Source organism: Bufo gargarizans, chromosome 5 (genome assembly GCF_014858855.1).
Source record: "Bufo gargarizans isolate SCDJY-AF-19 chromosome 5, ASM1485885v1, whole genome shotgun sequence".
Classification (NCBI taxonomy): domain Eukaryota; kingdom Metazoa; phylum Chordata; class Amphibia; order Anura; family Bufonidae; genus Bufo; species Bufo gargarizans.
Window position 1 is genome coordinate 180039418 of NC_058084.1, and position 18623 is coordinate 180058040.

At 41.1% G+C, this 18623-nt stretch overlaps 1 protein-coding gene across 1 annotated transcript in view; it reads right to left on the reverse strand.

Moving 5' to 3' along the window:
• Positions 1-578: 578 nt before the first annotated feature.
• Positions 579-18623, reverse strand: part of EGFR (epidermal growth factor receptor) — a 208302-nt gene continuing 190257 nt past the window's right edge. Inside the window, exons 20-28 of the mRNA XM_044295282.1 lie at positions 11595-11780; positions 10578-10733; positions 7979-8054; positions 7748-7894; positions 7067-7164; positions 6564-6725; positions 6428-6475; positions 5954-6053; positions 579-4981 (exon numbers count right to left, since the gene is read on the reverse strand). Of these exons, the coding sequence (XP_044151217.1) occupies positions 4626-4981; positions 5954-6053; positions 6428-6475; positions 6564-6725; positions 7067-7164; positions 7748-7894; positions 7979-8054; positions 10578-10733; positions 11595-11780 (1329 nt within the window). The 3' untranslated portion in view covers positions 579-4625. The remainder of the gene's footprint in view (positions 4982-5953; positions 6054-6427; positions 6476-6563; positions 6726-7066; positions 7165-7747; positions 7895-7978; positions 8055-10577; positions 10734-11594; positions 11781-18623) is intronic.

The window sequence follows — 18623 nt, forward strand, 5'->3', positions numbered from 1 at the left end:
CAGACTCACTGATGTACCATATTTTATGTATGTTTTAGGGGTATGTTCTTAACTTAAATTTTACATTAAAGTGTATTACCACTATCCCATTGAGTGTTGTCTTTTGAAGTGTGCCCCCCCACACCTGTTTTTCTAGACGTATTTTGATATTTGGTCCTAAGGGTGGGACCAGGGGGTGTGCACCTTACCCATATAGGAAGAGGGTGAGCCACTGTTCTCTATACATGTAAACAAAATATATATATATATATCCATTTTTGATGGATGCTGCAGGAGGGAAAAGTGTAGTCTATCATGTTTATGCATCCTTTATCCCCAATATATATGTTAAACATGACATGAACAACCCCTAAGAGATGCAACTCCTATTCCCCTGCTTCCCATTGAGTTAAAAGATAAACTTCTGTCTGCCTTCAGCTACCACAAGGGGGAGCTTATGAGTTTACTGAAGACAGATCTAAATTCTGCTTTATACAGTGCAGTTCAAAGTGCAAAGTGAAGTTCGCTAGGAAATAAAAAGGCGCAAGGCAAGATGGTGTTCACAGTGTCTAAAATTATTACAAGATGAACAATAAACATAAATAAATATTTTTTAATATGCGAAAGTATATGGTTATCTTAAAAAAACAACATTAAATTCTAACAGGAAGTAAATCAATTGTAGAAAAAAAAAACAATTATGTTGTAGCACAATAATAATAATAATAATAATAATAATAATAATCATAATAACAATTTAAAAGGGTTTTCTGAGATATTTTTTTTTTACTGATGACCTATCCTCTGGACAGGTTATCAGTATCTGATCGACACCCTGGACCTGCGCCCATCTGCTGTTTTGAGAAGGCACCTGTGAGCACCGCGGCCTTCTCCGTGCTCACCAAGCACAGCGCCGTACATTGTATAGCGGCTGTGCTTGGTATCGCTGCTCAGCCCCAACAGCTGATCCGCAGGGATCCCGGACGTCGGGCCTCCACCAATCAGATGCTGATCGCCTATCTAGAGGACAGGTCATTAGTACAAAAATCTCGGAAAACCCCTTTAATGACTAGTGTAATTAACACCATTTTGCACTACTCCAATTTATAAACTGGTAGTCTACTAGTGAGCAGTAGTCAACAGACGTGATGGAGACTCAGTGACACAAAGGTAAAGTTTTATTAAAAAAGGAATGTAAAGACATACGGCTAGATGAAAATAAAGTGATGGCCAAGCCATAATACTAAAAACCACAGGAGGAAGAACCAGCAATACTCCTGGAAATCAATAATGCAATACAGTATATCTTAGAGTATTGGCATTGACTTGGAGGAAATTTCAAAAATGAATTATAAGCAGCTAATAAATCACATTCCAATGCTAGGGTCAAGCCTGATGGCATACTGCCAGTGGTACCCCTAGACCACTAGTGTTACAAGCAACACAGAACATTTTGCTATTTAATACCAAAAGAAGAATCTGGTACTATTGCCCAACACAAACTTAGGCAAAGTATCATTTCAATTGGTCTTTGTTAAACATTTTTTAGCAGTTTTCTCTATACAGTTTCTGTTTGTCTGCAGACTATTGCTTTCTCTTCAGGCTGGTTTCACACAAGCAAGTTCAATGCGTTGAACTCGCAGTGTGTGTCTGCAAGAGATCCTGTCCTGACCTACCTATGCACGTAGTATTATATTGATTTATGATGATGTGTAACCCTCAGAGTTCTGGAATGTATTGGATAACACTGACAGCATTATGTCAGTGATATGCGATCCTATCAGTGCTATGTAGGTCAGGACGGGAGCGTTCTCAGACGCACGCTGCGGGTTCAATGCATTGAACTTGCTCGTGTGAAACCAGCCTTACACTTTCTTTCTGCCAGCTAAAGCCAAATAGTAGCACATATCCTATTTTTCTAATCTGATTTTATTTTCTGATTATAGATTTTATTTTACTTCCTGAACATTATTATGGGCCGCCCTGAGCAGTTTTTAACAGCATTTAGAAAGCATTAAGAAAAGTGCTTTATGGCAGCCACAAGGACCATGATCTATGGGATAGCTTTCTAGGCATGCTGTGTGGAAAGAATAGATAAGCTCTGACAATCACCTATTATGAATGGTGGAACATGTCTTATCTATACACATAGGTAATATCATTAGAGGCAGGATTAGAATGAAAGATAAGCAGGTAACTGCAGTAAAGTGATCTGTACAGACCAAGAAGTGGAGCCTATTAGGCTTAGTTGGCTAAGAGTGAAAACTGTAAGATTTTATGTTTTTTGTTTATACAGTATATAGATATTGACTTGAATAAAAATAAAATGAAAAATATGTTTAACACAAAAATGTGATTTAAACAATAGGTCTTTTTCTGATGACACATTTCTTTTACGCCATATTCTAATCACTTTTATAAGAATTGAGCTAAAATGGGTGTTTATGAGCTGTCAGGAGTCCAGAGATGAGGGCTACAGGCTCAGCCATCAGAGCTTGTGTATGATGGGACTCAGCTGTACAGAGAAAACTGTTAAATTGTTTAATAAAGATCAATTGAAATAAGCATTTTTAACCCAAAATGAGTACAATGCAATAATTAAGAAAAAATGCCCCAAACATGTCCATAGCCTTTAAGAAATACCAGCACAAGAAAGTACCACTATCTTCAAGGACCTTGACAACAGAGGGCACCTGTACAACAAAAGCATCTGGGTCCCAAGATCAAATCCTAAGTCGTGAGTGAGGTGCTTGTAGTTCTTCCTCTAGGGAGAATTTGGAGCAAATCTGTCCTTTTAATTTGGCTGACCCACAAGCCTTGTCGTTAAAAGGGTTGTATGAAATTCCTGCAACAGCACCATATATTTGTTTATGGACCTGGTCTGCTACCTCTGCAGCTCAGGCCTTTTTAACTGAATGGAGATCTGCTGCATGCCAGACCCAGCTCATGGACAAAAGATTAAACTCTTCTTCCATTCTCATATAACCCTTGTTAACCCAGTCCTTTACACACAGTCTAGTATACTAGGGCCATAGCTATAGGGGTATTGAGGTAGCAGTCAAACTGGACCTTGGTACCTGAGTGACTATAGCCCCCTCTGCCACATAAGAAAACACTAGTATTAAAATAGTACATGATACATGGGGAGGCCCTGTTTTACAGTTCAAATTTGGACCCCTTAGTTACAAGTTATGCCTTCCATTACTTTTTAACCCAGGATCCCAACCAATCAGCTGTTTGAGTAGGCTGCAAAAGTCCTATAAACGCCAAGGCCTTCTTGTAGCTTATCTTAGGCTAGTGACGTCACTTTTTTTGGTCACATGGCTTATTTGCAGATCAGCCCCATTCAAGTGAGTGGGATTAAGCTGCGATATCAAGCACAGCCACTGTACAATGTATAAGAGAGAAGGCCATTGCGCTACTGTGAGCCTCGGTGCCTTCTCAAACAGCAGAGGATAGGTCATCAGTTAAAAAGTCTCAGAAAATCAGCAGGCAGCACTGTAATTAATCTTTCAACTGTGTTTTTCTGAAGTACCATATTGATGGCATACCCTTAGTGCAGATCATCAATATCTGATCAGTGGGGGTCCGATTCCTGCCAATCAGCCTTTTGAAGAGGTCATGAGCACTGTGGCCTCCTCACACCTTACCAAGCACAGCGCCATACATTGTATAATGGTGGTGCTTGGCCTATTCACTTCAATGGGACTGAGCTGCAAATAGGCAATGTAACCAATGAACGTGATGTCACTGGTCTATAAAGAGGCCGTGGCACTCACAGGAATTCAACGGCATCTTCAAACAGCTGATCTGCGAGGGGCCAGGAGTTGGGCCCACAGCAATCAGATATTGATAGGCCATCATTACTGAACTCCTGGAAAACCCATTTAAGGTGGTGATAGCCCTCCTATCTGAACTTGTGGTACACCATGCTACATTTCTTGGCAACTGGTACATGTCTGCCCTGACAACCACTGGTAAATCGGTCATATATGATAATGAGGCTTGCTATGTTTGAATATCGCTGTGCAATTCAGTGCCATACATGAATCCGATTTTAAACAATTTTACACTTATTATACTCCAATATATACATATTATCCAATGAGTCAGTTCCAAAACACAGACATATGAAATGCCATTGGAAAACATCTAGTTGTGATTATGCACTTTTTTTTTTACGGTAGCGTCTCTTTTCCCCGACATAAGACTGCTAAATATTAAAATATACTTTATCCACTAGATTTCATGCTTAGAATGACAACAGGTTCTGTATATTAACTTTTATGCACAAATACCAGTTAACTTGGACAAAACACAGAAAACAAAAAGGTGAAAGGATATCTTGACACATTATAAAAACACAGGAATTAAAAAGCATTTTTTGCAAATTAAAAAAAAATCTCTTAATATATATTTATATATAAACGTGTTAGAGGTGTTGTCTTTCAGAACAAAACAACGGAGGAACATTGAGGATGATTCACTGGGAGCTATAGATCCCAATATATTCAATGTACAAGTGTAAGTGCCCAAGTACTGCAATATGCATTCAATTCATTAGGGTCCATTGTCTACAAGCGTCCTCTGAGAACTCACTGTGCCCCGGTTGGCAGAATGCCAGGAATGTTTGAACCAGCTATTGGTCATGCTGAAGCTTCAATATAGTCACTTTTTGGTGACAAATATTCACGATTTTCTGCCGCAGGAATTTTAAATCCATTGATTTTGGTTTCTTTTGGGAAAAAGTCCTGTTGGTAGTCAGGATTGTCCAGGCTTATTTGCTGGCCAATTTTTTGCTCCCAGATGGCAGGATAGTCATTTTCTGAGTGGTTTACGAAGGTCTGACCTGAGTTCAGGTATTCTGGATTGTTCACACCATTCCCATAGGAATTCCTATGAATGCCATTTGAAGGCTTTGTGTCCCCGGGAAGGAGATTATGGTAAACTGGGTTTGCGATGGTTGAGATCTGTGGCTTTGAATTCGTCTCGTTGACATATTCTGGAATGGAGAAGGATAGTAATATAATACATGTATGAAGCTGTCCCTTTAGAACTGTATTATTACTTCACTGACAGGAGTCAAGAGCATGGAAAATATATATCTGTGCTATGATTTTGGAGAGGCCAGCTATGCATTTCCCCTGCAGAAACCATTTAGATGAATATATGGACGGGGGAGCCACATAACATGCATATGTCCTAGTAACGCATATAGACAGGGGTTGTCTTCATGAGATTAGTTGAAGGGTATGTGTCACCAGATTTTCGGCCACCATCATTGCATTACACCTAATAGTAAGATAGGTTTGTAAAAACGCCCTTGTGCAAACTGTCCCTTGAAACCTAAGGTATAAAATATTGAGTGGTATGTGTTAATTACCCAAGCAAGACACCTATGGTCATAAAGAACTTCCCAAAGGAAGTCATTACAAGCTAGTTCATCTGGCATCCAGCACATGTGCAATGGGCCAACGTGTACTAGCATCCATGCTGCTGTAGTTGGATTGTAATAGACTCATAATAGACCCACAACATGACTCTTCACGGTTAATTGAAATACAATGCACGCTACTTTATAACTTTGATTTATGCTGCAATGGGCAGCTTAGACGAGGGCATCTTTACATGTTATCATAACTGGTCAACATCTACATAACTTACAGTCTTCCAAAATCTGTCAATAAGACATGATATAAAAGACGGACTCGTGGGGTTGCTCTATCTATCTATCTAATATCTATTATCTATCTATTTATCTATCTACCTATCTATCTAATATCTATCTATCTAATATGTATTACCTATCTATCTATTAATTATCTATCTAATATCTATCTAACTATCTATCTAATATCTATCTATTAACTATCTATCTAATAGCTATTATCTATCTATCTATCTATCTTATATCTACCTATCTATCTCAGATATATCTATCTCAGATCTATCTATCTAGTACACTGTTACCTACCTGGAACAGGATGGAATTCTTCGTCAATGCTGTCATTCAAAATGACTGTTGGATCGGTGCTATATCTCTGGATGAAGCTGTCTTCTCTGAGTGACAGACCCTGTGTGAAGTAAATAGAAACGCAAATTATAAGTTTAAAGTAAGCATTACATCTGGTCACTGCAAATACATGAGGCTGAAGGCTCCCACATGTCAGCACCATAATTGGTTGGTTCAAAAGCATAATATGTATGTATATTTGAACTATATTTGAACTATGAAGCCAGATGGAGCAAAACACACAGTGATTATCATTCTACATACAGATCCTGTACATCATGAAATTATCATGGGTCCAAGTACAGCTAAAGGCAGAATAAGGGCTCACTTACACCGGCAGATAATCTTCCAGTATCCATGATACAGTAAGTTGATAGACACTGATTTATTTCCACTTCCAATCATTGGCAGTATGTTCAGCACATATAGACTTACCCCATTTCGAGTAATGCATATGATGGGTGAATTGTTGCTTGTGGAACTCTAAAAATAATAGTACAAACATTATTCAAGACTCATATACTACATACCACGGACTTTGTCTAAATTCATAAAATAAATATAACCGTACCGTTGTACTCAGGAGCGGCGTTTGAGATGTTTGGGGACTGGTAAAAAATCCTTGATGTGGAATCAAATATTCTTCAGCATCAACAATATCTCCCATCTCATCATTCAAAGTCTGGTAGATCTTAGAGGCAGGGGGGCTGGGTAAATTCATTCTGTCATCTCCCTACAAAAATATTACATTGTGATATTAGATTATTTATAATCATTTGACACAGTATTAGCCATGTTCACACTTGCATTAGTTCCTTTCTGTCAAGGGAGGTTTGGCACACCTATGCCCTGGCTGAAAAAACATGATGCCAGTGTGGCCCGGGCCTTATCTTTACTAGTAAACACATCTTGCAGGTGGCATGCAGGGCAGTACAGTACCGAGGCATCTGTGTGGCAGCCAAAAACTCTTGTGCATTGGCCAATAAGTTACAACTAGATCTCTACTGAAGACTCTTGTGATGTTGTACTAAGAAAAGACTTTCTTGATACCAATCAATACTATTCAGTTCTTACCTGTATGACAAGGTAGCGTGTCGGGTCACGAGCCATCTTACTAAATTCTGCGCTTAACTCACGGAATTTTGGACGACTTTCAGCATCTATCATCCAACCTACATATAGTAAAACCAAAAACACATATTACTAAAACTGTGCTTCTCTTTTAGAAATGATGGATATGCAGCGGAAACATTTGGGAAGATTTATTAAAACTTATGTAAAGGAAAAGTGGCCTAATTGCCCATAGCAACCAATTAAATTCTGCCTTTCAGTTTCCAAAGGAATTATGAAAAATGAAAGGTGAAATCAGATTTTTCCAGTTTTCCTTTACACCAGTTTTGATAAATCTCAAAACATCACTTTTTTTTTATTGTAGTGTCTATTAAATACAAATGGATCGCCGAGATCTACTCATACTCAGTTCAAGAAATCAACTAGTTAACAAAAATGTATTCATGCTGAGACATTTCTGGGGTTTAAAAATGTTTACTTAGAAGATGCCTGACCATAATCTAGTTTTATATAGCTGCAGTATATTACAGATGACTAATAGAGTGTTTATACTGCATGATATATACAATACATTAAAGAGTAGATTATAACTCAGACGTCATAAAATCACAGCCAAAACAGCTCAATAACATTGCTACCGACATCAAGACAATATTAATGTAAATAAAAAGCAGATTTTCTTACATTTCACCATAATCATGTACACATCAATAGTGCATATGGGAGGCTGAGGAAGACGCTCTCCTTTTTCTAGAATTGTTGAAATTTCACTGGCTGGAATTCCATCATATGGTTTAGACCCGAAAGTCATAAGCTCCCATACTGTGACGCCTGAAAACAAATTTGAACTATAAATCTTATATTTGAATTAAATATGCCAATGATAAGTGTCTGTATACAATGAAGAAAACTCACCATAGCTCCACACGTCACTTTGATGGGTATATATTCTGTGCAAAATGGACTCCAGTGCCATCCATTTAATTGGGACCTAAAGGGTAAAACGCAAATTTTCAACTTCCAAGCTAATGTGACAAAAATAACATCTGTCACCCACGATCAACCCTATTAAACCAAGCCTGGTATGTTTGAGGATGGTGACTAAAATGAGTATTACCGATGCAGATACATTTTTATTTTTTGCTGTATGCAAATGAGGCACTCAGAGCACTGAGAGGCTGACCAAGCCCCTCGGAGCACCGCTTCACATCCATCTCTGCTGCCACTCCTCCACCCAGTGAGATTTAAGGGTGAGGCATCATCACTCCTCTGATGCTTGGCCTTATAATTCTGACTGGGAGGGGGAGTGGCAACTGGGAGATGGTGGAGGTGAAGTGGTGCTCCGAGGCGCTAAGGCAGGCCTGCCATGCTCTCAGCACTTCATCTGCATATAATTAAAGATAAGAATTTCTCTGCATTGGTAATACTGACTGCAGAGAGAAGGGGCTCATTCTAGTCATCATTATCAACCATATCAAACAGTATGCCTGGTTTAATAGGGTTGATACTGTACATGCTGTATATAACGCTAGGCGAATGCCTAATATTTAAAGCGTTTTACATTAGGTGCAAGTCAAGGAATAAAATCACTTAAAACCTGACATTTCTGATGTCTTAAAGGGATTCTGTCACCTCCCCTAACCCAAAAAACGATTTTAAAGCAGCCATGAAGCACAGCTTACCTGGATTAGGCTGTGCTCTTTTATCTTGTAATCCGTCCAGCAGTTTCTGCAAAAAACAACTTTTATTGATATGCAAATGAGTCCTGAATGTGCCCAGAGGGGCGTTTTGTTCCTCTTAGAGAGCCCAGTACCGCCCCTCTTACAGTGCCCAGCCCGCCTTCCTTGCACTGTCTAACCACCCCCAGCCTGCCACAGCCTCTCCTCCCTCACGCCGAACGAACTCTCGCACAGGCGCAGTACCCACTGAGGGCTGCGCCTGTGCGATCAACAGGAGACTGAGGGCAGGAGCTTCATCCTCGTCACTGGGCATGCGCCGAGCCCAGTGACGTCCGATGCTCGCTCTTCCCTGCTGACTGAGGGAAGAGCGAGCATCGGACGTCACTGGGCTCGGCGCATGCCCAGTAACGAGGATGAAGCTCCTGCCCTCAGTCTCCTGCTGATCGCACAGGCGCAGCCCTCAGTGGGTACTGCGCCTGTGTGAGAGTTCGTTCGGCGTGAGGGAGAGGGAGGAGAGGCTGTGGCAGGCTGGGGGCGGTTAGACAGTGCAAGGAAGGCGGGCTGGGCACTGAAAGAGGGGCGGTACTGGGCTCTCTAAGAGGAACAAAACGCCCCTCTGGGCACATTCAGGACTCATTTGCATATCAATAAAAGTCGTTTTTTGCAGAAACTGCTGGACGGATTACAAGATAAAACAGCACAGCCTAATCAAGGTAAGCTGTGCTTCATGGCTGCTTTAAAATCGTTTTTTGGGTTAGAGGAGGTGACAGAATCCCTTTAAGTGTTACTGGCAGATCTAAAGGGTCAAAAAAAGAACATTTGACTCCTTAACAAATGTATAATTTTGTCATTAAGAACATGAGTAACTGCACCCTCTTAAGTGGAAAGAACCAGCCAATATTAATGGCAGCTGATCTTGCTAACAAACTAAAGTGTATGGAGGTCTCCTGATTGTCCCTCAATGGCATTTGTCACTGGAAACAAAGTTTGGACATGTTGGATTTCAACAACCCTGCTCTTTTGTTTTGCTAAAGGTAAGCCACTGCTGGAGGGGTTCGACAGTGACTTGTTCTGCTTTCTCCATATTTGTGATATTGGTGGAAAACTGGATATATGTAGTAGTCAGACAAACAAATGCTCACCAAAAAAATATCTCATTTTATTGACATAAAACTTCAATTTTATGACCTCAAACTATTTTCCAGGATGAGCTGTTTAAAGAGTTCATTGAAATTTAAAGGGGTTGGCCACTTTTTGTACCAATGTGTAGAATGACTATATGACACTTACTAATATTGCCTTTGTTGATATTCTGTGCCATTTGCTGCATTTCATATGTCATGTCCCCTTCTTGGGTAAACCTTCTGTGCTGTCTACACAGAAGATCTGTCCATAATATGGCCACTGATGGAGGGTCATGTGACTAGACAAAAATAACTTGAGACACATCACTCAGCCTTCTCCAAAGACACCACATCTGCAATCTGCACTTGTAATGGTGAGAGTTTTATTGCAGGTGCAGTGAGCTTAAATCGAGGCGACTGAGTGATTTGCCTGGTCACATGCCTCCATTAGAAGCCATTTTATGGACAGGACCTCTATGTGGACAGCATAACAGACTTGACTAACAAGGGAAACTTATGAAATATAGAAAATGGTGCAGAATATCAACAAAGACTATATTAGTAAGTGCCATATAGTCATCTTACAAACATACTGATCAACAACAGAGAGAAAGTGGTTCACCCCTTTAATGTAATTAGATATATGTCACAACTGATCATCCAGTGTTTTATGGCACAGTAATCATGGCAGATATACTTCTTCCATCTCACCTTTCCACCTTCTGCATGATATTCCTTTTCATCTGCCCCCAAAAGCTTGGCCAACCCAAAATCTGTAATTCTAACATGGTTTGGTGTCTTTACAAGGACATTGCGGGCAGCTAAATCTCTGTGGACTAATCGTCGATCTTCAAGATAACTCATTCCCTAGTGAGATAAAAAGTAAGAATTAAAAGAGTTAGAGATAACCTAGTTGGTCCTAGGGTATCAGAACTGTGGCTAGATTGTAGTGTAGACATCTCAGAAATTAACAACAACTGTTTGCAGATGAGGTTCTGGTTTAGCTATTATCCGAGTTATGTCACAAAGCCTGTTTAAAAGGTTAAGCATTGACTAATAGGATATCTTCCTTATATCTAGTGGCATTTAAAGCTCAGCTTTCTTTTCTTTTTGAAAATAGAGGTAATTTGCATACCTTTTTCCCAGAGGAGCATTGCTTGGTCTATAATAATCCTTATGCCTACCAGGTGCTCTCCATAAAGAGAAACAGTACCTCCAAACCGGACAAAGTCCTCTCATCCAGTTAAGGCCTGTTTCACATTTGCTGTAAGCAGATCTGGCAGTCTGTTCCAGCCATGAATAGCCTGCCGGATCTGTGAATATCGAGTGCTACCGTGCGGGGCATCAGGGCCGCCAGAGCGCAGTCCCAGAGAAATCAGGCTAATGTATAGTAGGGAACAGGCTGAGGTCAAAGTCCAGGAAGGCAACTGTCAGTATATCGACAGGTAAACAGATTATAGCTCAGACAGCTCAGAAGTAAAACAGACTAGCAGAACCTAGCAGTACCTGTATTGATGAGGCAAGGAGTAAGAGAGACAAGCAGGTGTTTATAGGGGAGCGGATAAGCTAGTTAGTCAGCAGCTGGACAGCAACTGCAGTGCTGAATCTGGGGTGAGATACACGGAACTTAGCTCCTGTTCACATATGCACACCCCAGACAGACAGACATAAACACTCGCCCATGCAAACTTCCTTTGATACAGAAAAACTAGTTAAGATTGACTTTACCTTAGCAATCTGCACACACCAGTTGAGAAGATGTCTTGAGCCAATATTGTCTTTATGTTCACGAACATAGTCAAGAAGACAGCCGTAAGGCATGAGCTGTGTGATCAACTGGACAGTGGAGGTTAGGCAAATTCCCAGCAAACGGCACACATGAGGATTATCCACGCTGGCCATAACATACGCTTCCTAAAAAGAAGATGCACCAAACTGTTAAAAACATAAAACTACCATATCACAAAACCCTCAAGATTGATGGTTTGGGCATCCTATATTGATGACAAGCAGCCGGGTGGACTATCCCACTTATGTGACATCTCATTAACTGATCTCCTTTTTGTTTTTTCATACAGTTAGTTAATCCTATCTATAGAGGGTTGCACTTAGGTTTTGATGAAGTAGTGGAATATATCTGGTGACTGAAACATAGGTTGAACTATTTAACATATTTACGTGATGCTATCAGAGTGCAATCCTAATTGTGAATGTGGTGCCACGGATCTCTTGGCACTTGTCCTGCAGTCATGAATTGTTTGCATAACACACAGACATCTGTGAAGCTCCAGGCAAGGCTGGCACCAGGATACATTCCTAAGAAACATCTTCCAACTCTTGCTTCTGTGTGTACAACAAGGTATGTGTGCTGCTGCTCTTAGGAAAACGTGTGCAATTTACTGTAGCTACCACAATTATTATGTGAAATACCATATTATTAACATTATTAGTATATCATAGCAATAGCAGATTGTGACGAATACCGTACCCCTCGTGCCCCAACTGACGTCACGAGATACGGTATGGTCACTGGTTACCAAGATGTGACGTTATGCCCTCCCGGAGGACCATGTAAGGTCAACTTGGTAAGGATTACACCGACTCCTCTTGTACACAAGGGCACAGAGAGGCAACAAGCTGAGGGAGCCTGGTCACTGCCCCAGTGAAACGGCGCTTCCTCAGCCCGGGAAATCTGCCACCAGCTTCTCATTTGATATAAGTCTGGTCTGCTAACGGGATTATAAAGGGTGACAAAACGGTAGCTTATGACTAGGCCGAAACATGGACGTGGGGATTCGTGATCGCGATACAAGACAGCACAAGATTAAATGATATATTTAATCACCTTAAGAGCACACTAGATAACACAATATACACAAGGAATATATACAGTGGTCTGAGGTTACAAATACAGGTAATATGCTACGAACAGGATAACACAGAATACAAGTCAGTAACCGGGTAGATAAATGTTCATTTGGGTTATGATTAGTCCTTTGCTGTAGTCACATGGAGGGCAGTGATGTCAGCTGGTTGCAGGTCCCTCTAAACACATGACCCTCCTTCAGAGAAAGACCCGCCCGCTTGCTGGCACAAGCCTTTTAACCTGTAGCCGGCCCCTCCCCTCCCGGCCTCTGGGAGGGGTCCACCCCCCCCTCTGCTGGACTGGCAGCAAATGACCCACAAAACCCTTTAGGATTCATAGCTCCAGACCAGGTCACAGGGAGATGGTTTGGGCTACCAGTAGAGTCCAAGCATGGTACCGTTATTTGGTTTCTGTGGGGAGATATGTATATCTCCCTTCCCTTGCCTCCCACCACCACACTAAGACCACGGGCCTGTTTATTGAGGCCACAGGGACACAAATATGTATCCGGTTTGTGCCTGTGATGACCTGGCGATTCATAATTCCTTATAAATCGCTGGTTCCATGCTGTCTGCTAGATTTGATTGAACTGGGGAATGGACTAGACCTCCTGCTGAGAGATTCTTCATGTCACATCATCTTGGTTCCTGGCTGACCGTATGGAAGTGTGAAAAGTTGTAAACACTAGTGGACTGCTAGAGGTTCTCTGCCATATGCTGGCTTTGAAGCAGGGCCCCCCTGTGGAGCTCACTATCTCTGCTATCTGACAGCTGATGGCTGGTGTGGGGACATGGCTGACAGTAAATATTAATCCATATTCCTCACAGAGATGTGTTATCAGATCATAGTACGATACTTTGTAGTCAATGGACTCAAGTTCCTTTCTTCTGTAACCTATTCTTATCTAGTTCTCCACAAGTCTGGGGCCTAGATAATACAGAGGTCTTCTCCCTGACTCACCTCTAAAGCGCAGTTTACCCACAGGGTCTCAGGCTCCAACCCTTAACAGGTCAGCTCACCAAAAATAAGTCCAGGGGAGAGGTCCAACTTCTCTAAGCCGCACGTTCTAGCAGCCCACCTAGCTGTGACCACACAAGCCTCTCAGGCTTCCCTCTCTGTAGGGTCACTTCCTCCCCCAGACTCATACACTGAGGGTTGATCTATCCCTCCTTGTTTAACCCAGCTGGCCTTACCTGGGGCCAGGGAACCTGTAATGGATTAGGTGTGTGGACTGGAAGACGCCGACTACCAACCTGTCTCCCAGTTCAAAAAAATCCAGCCCATACAACTTTAAACAAAAATGATCGGCAGCAACTATGCCTTGCTGAAGCAGCACCATTTCTGGATTCCAGTTATCTGTAGCTTTCCTATTTCTCCAGAAATCTCTTTTTCCACCTATTACGGTAGTTCCATCTAGGTCTATGGACTACAATCGATAACATCTGACTGACTTACTTTCTGTACAAAAGCTGAACAATAACCCTGAAAGAAAATCTTCCATAAACCTGTTATTATACAAACAGAAAACGTTTCCTGTCCCAATAAAATATAATTCTATTTCCTGCGGCTCTAACTCAGGCGTTAGTAGACTCATTTTATAGCCAACATAAGCTGGCAAAGACATGCTTGCAAAAAGTGTACTTCAAGTTTTTCTGTTTCAACAGCTATTGTAGGAGCCTAGGGGGTACAGATGCTGGGAAATACATGTAAAGCTGTATAAAACCTGCCCAAAACACTTGAAACTTTGCAGACGTCTATTGCTTACATTTGAACCATTACAAATTGCCAGGGCAGACTTCCAAATTAACTCTTTTAGAACAGAGTTCTAGGTGGTCATAAAGACTGCACAGATGATTACCAGAAAACATAACCCAACTATATAGATTAGAAAGCTTTGAATCGAACGTCCCCCACATACACATGATCAGGTTTCCATGTATACTCTATATGGAGACGGTAGAAAACTGCTGCCAGAGACGTCCTCAAGATAGGCCATCAATATCTGATCGGTGGGTGTCCAATTCCCAGAACCAGAAAAAACGAAGAAGGTCACGGCACTCCAAAGGCTATTCAGTGTTTTTATTACACCACAAAATCAGCAGCAACGTTTCGACAATAGTCTTTTTCAAGCTACTAGTTGTAGCTTGAAAAAGACTATTGTCGAAACGTTGCTGCTGATTTTGTGGTGTAATAAAAACACTGAATAGCCTTTGGAGTGCCGTGACCTTCTTCGTTTTTTCTGGTATCTGTGGGGTCTATGAGGCCGGGACCTGACGTCACGAGCACCGCCGCAAAGCCTCTTGAATGAATTCAAGTAAGTGGTGCTGTCCTACCACTCTTTTTTGTTCAATTCCCAGAACCCCCACCGATCCAATGTTTAAAGAGTGGTTGTTCTGGTGAATGCTGTTGCCTCTTCCTAGGCCAGGAACGTCATATTCATCAGTCATGTGGCCAGTACTGCTCAATTCTATTCAAGTGAAGCGTCTAAGCACAGCCACTATACTATACAATTTATGGCATTGTGCTTGGTAAACTGTGGGGAGGCCACAGTTTTCACTGTCCTCCTTCAAATAGCTGATTGGTGGGGGTTCCGGGAGTCAGACCCCCACCAAACAGATACTGATGACCTATCATCAGGATAAGTCATCATTATTGTACTCCCAGAAAAGCGCTTTAAAGTAAGATTAACATAAAGTAATTAAAGGGGTTCTCTAGGAATTAAGAAAATGAAAATACTTCTGATTGCCTTATTGGAGTCGGAAAGGAATTTTTCCCCCCTTAAGTGGGGAAAATGGGCTTGTACCTCACAGGTTTTTTTTTGCCTTCCTCTGGATCAACTTGCAGGATAACAGGCTGAAGTGGATGAACAAATGTCTTTTTTCAGCCTTATATACTATGTTACTTAAATATTACTTTACTATAAATATATTCCCAATCATATATTCCCTTTCATTAGTTATAATGGCTTGTTTGGTCTAGGAAGCAATCATCAGGGGAAATAAAATGACCAACATCCGTAGTACACACAAAATCTGTCCTAATCACACAGGAGGACAAGTTACTTCACAACACTGAGCTAAAGAGCTGCCTCATCCTTGTATTTGCTCTGCAATTTTAAAACTGGGCTCTGAAGTCAGCTTCGGTACCTACTGGTACCTAGGTACTGAAGCCGACTTTAGATCCCAGTTTTAAAATAGTTTTCAAGTTAAATAATCGATGTCCAAAGTTACTAAAAGAAGTATCAATCAGTTTCGGGGATAATGAATTTCATGTTGGCGGAGCCCATACATTTGAATACTGCACAGAGACGAATCTCCTTACAGCATTCAAACAAAGTTTTGACCGAAGCGACTTCGCTTAACACTAATCATAATCTCTGACAAGTACAGCAGAGAGTAGGATGAGGCAGCTCTTAAGCTCAGTTTTATGAAGTAACTTGTCCTGCAGATTAGGACAGGTTCTGTCTGTACTAACAGGACGACAGCCATGTTATTTCCCCTGATGATTGCTTCCTAGACAAAATGAGCCATTATAACTAACGAAAGGTATTTGAGAATATATTTATAATAAAGTAATATTTAAGTAGAGGGGGGGTGTAAAAAAATAAAAATAAAATAAAAATGTTATTCGCCTTTTGAAAGCCCCATCATTCCAGCAGTACTGCTCCAGTCCCCATCAGTCTGGGTGCGATGGTATCCCTTTCCCTTTCATGTGACCATTGCGGCCAATCACTGGCCTCAATGGTTGCGTGTGCAAGAATGGCATGTGACAACTAAGCCTCTGTAGTGATATACCCTCTTGCACACGTGACTGCTGAGGTCAGTGATTGTGGGAATGGTGGGAATGGTACATCATCACTTACAGTCGAACATAGACGTTCTAGCAGTGGTGCTAGAATGCCAGGACTTTTCAGAAATTTGTGACTTTATTTTATTTTACACACCCATTAATTGTACTAATTACACACCCATTAATTGTACTATTTGGTTGGACAAACCTTTTAAGAAAACTAGAGTAAAATAATAATATTGTCCAGAGAAACTAATCACTGGGTTTTTATCTTTTACTTACTCAAATGCTAACAACTGATTTGTTAGTGTTATACCGTATATCAGAATTTGATGATAATTGATCATTTCTTCATAAAGACATTTTTGGAATGACTCAGTGGTTTAGTTTACATTGTCAGCTCACAGCTTTGGTCATGGTATGCCCTCAATATAGTTGGTAGCAGTATAGTGATGGTTCTCTTGGACCAATTACTAGTCAGCAGTGTGGTCATGTAACCTTTATAGGTAGAACCAGCTCGGGTCATTTGGAGCTTCCGATAGGTTACTAAAAAAGGTACAACTGTATCTGCAATTGTCATCTAGTATTAAAAACAGGGCAGGTATTTGGGTACAGTTAAACCGGTTCCATGCAGTGGTAAAGGGTCTTAGGCCGTTCATACGGTCACAATTTTTTCACTGTGGATTTCAAATGGGCATCAAGAAGTGAAATGTGTGTGATCTCTCAATGCAGAATCTGTGTGATATCTCAGTGAAAACTGTTCAGGGCTAATCCACAGTTAGATCCATCAATGCCAGAAATCCAAGGGTCACTCTTGGATTTCTGCATTGGATTACATGGCAAAAGCTGTTGAATTATTTCCAACATGTAGTTTCGCTCAAGTGGTCATACCCTTAAGGCCTCTTTCACACGGGCGTTGCGGGAAAAGGTGCGGGTGCGAGTGTAAAACCAGAAAGGTGCGGGTGCGCGCGCACGAGAAAAATCGGCATGTTTGGTACCCAAACCCGAACTTCTTCGCAGAAGTTCGGGCTTGGGATCGGTGTTCTGTAGATTGTATTATTTTCCCTTATAACATGGTTAAATGGGAAAATAATAGCATTCTGAATACAGAATGCATAGTACAATAGCGCTGGAGGGGTTAAAAAAATAAAATAAAAATTTAACTCAACTTAATCCACTTGATCGCGCAGCCAACATCTCTTCTGTCTTCATCTTTGCTGTGTGCAGGAAAAGGACCATGGTGATGGATCATGTGATGACCAGAGTGACGTCACCACAGGTCCTTTTCCTGCACACAGCAAAGAAGAAGACAGAAGAGATGCCGGCTGCGCGTTCAAGTGGATTAAGGCAAGTTAAATTATTAATTTTTTTTTAACCCCTCCAGCGCTAGTGTACTATGCATTCTGTATTCAGAATGCTATTATTTTCCCTTATAACCATGTTATAAGGGAAAATAATAATGATCAGGTCTCCATCCCGATCATTTCCTAGCAACCGTATGTGAAAATTGCACCGCATCCGCACTTGCTTGCGGATGTTTGCAATTTTCACACAGCCCCATTCACTTCTATGGGACCTGCGTTGCGTGGAAAACGCACAATATAGAGCATGCTGGGATTTTCACGCAACGCACAAGTGATGCGTGAAAATCACTGCTCGTGTGCACAGCACCATAGAAATGAATGGGTCAGGATTCAGTGCGGGTGCAATGCGTTCACCTCACGCATTGCACCCGCGCAGAAATCTCGCCAGTGTGAAAGGGGCCTAAGGCTTGCAAGATCCTGGCACACATGACAAGAACACTTGCCATTCACATTTTGTTCTACACTCTTGAAAACAGGGTAGGCAGCTTTAGGTTGTTGGCAGATGTTCCAATTATGTGTCAGTGCTGAGCTCTTGGTAAATACAGGAAATGTTGGTGGGCTCTCAAGAAAAGAGTATTATTTGGAAGGGAAGTGTATTAAAGCCAGATGCATTTGAAGAGAAATGTACTTTAAATATAAGTAAAATAGATGGTAAAAGTTTATAACTGGTACAATTTGGTGTCTGCTGAATTCAATGGTCTGTCCATGTAATGTGTAGACATGCTGGATCCTTTGTCG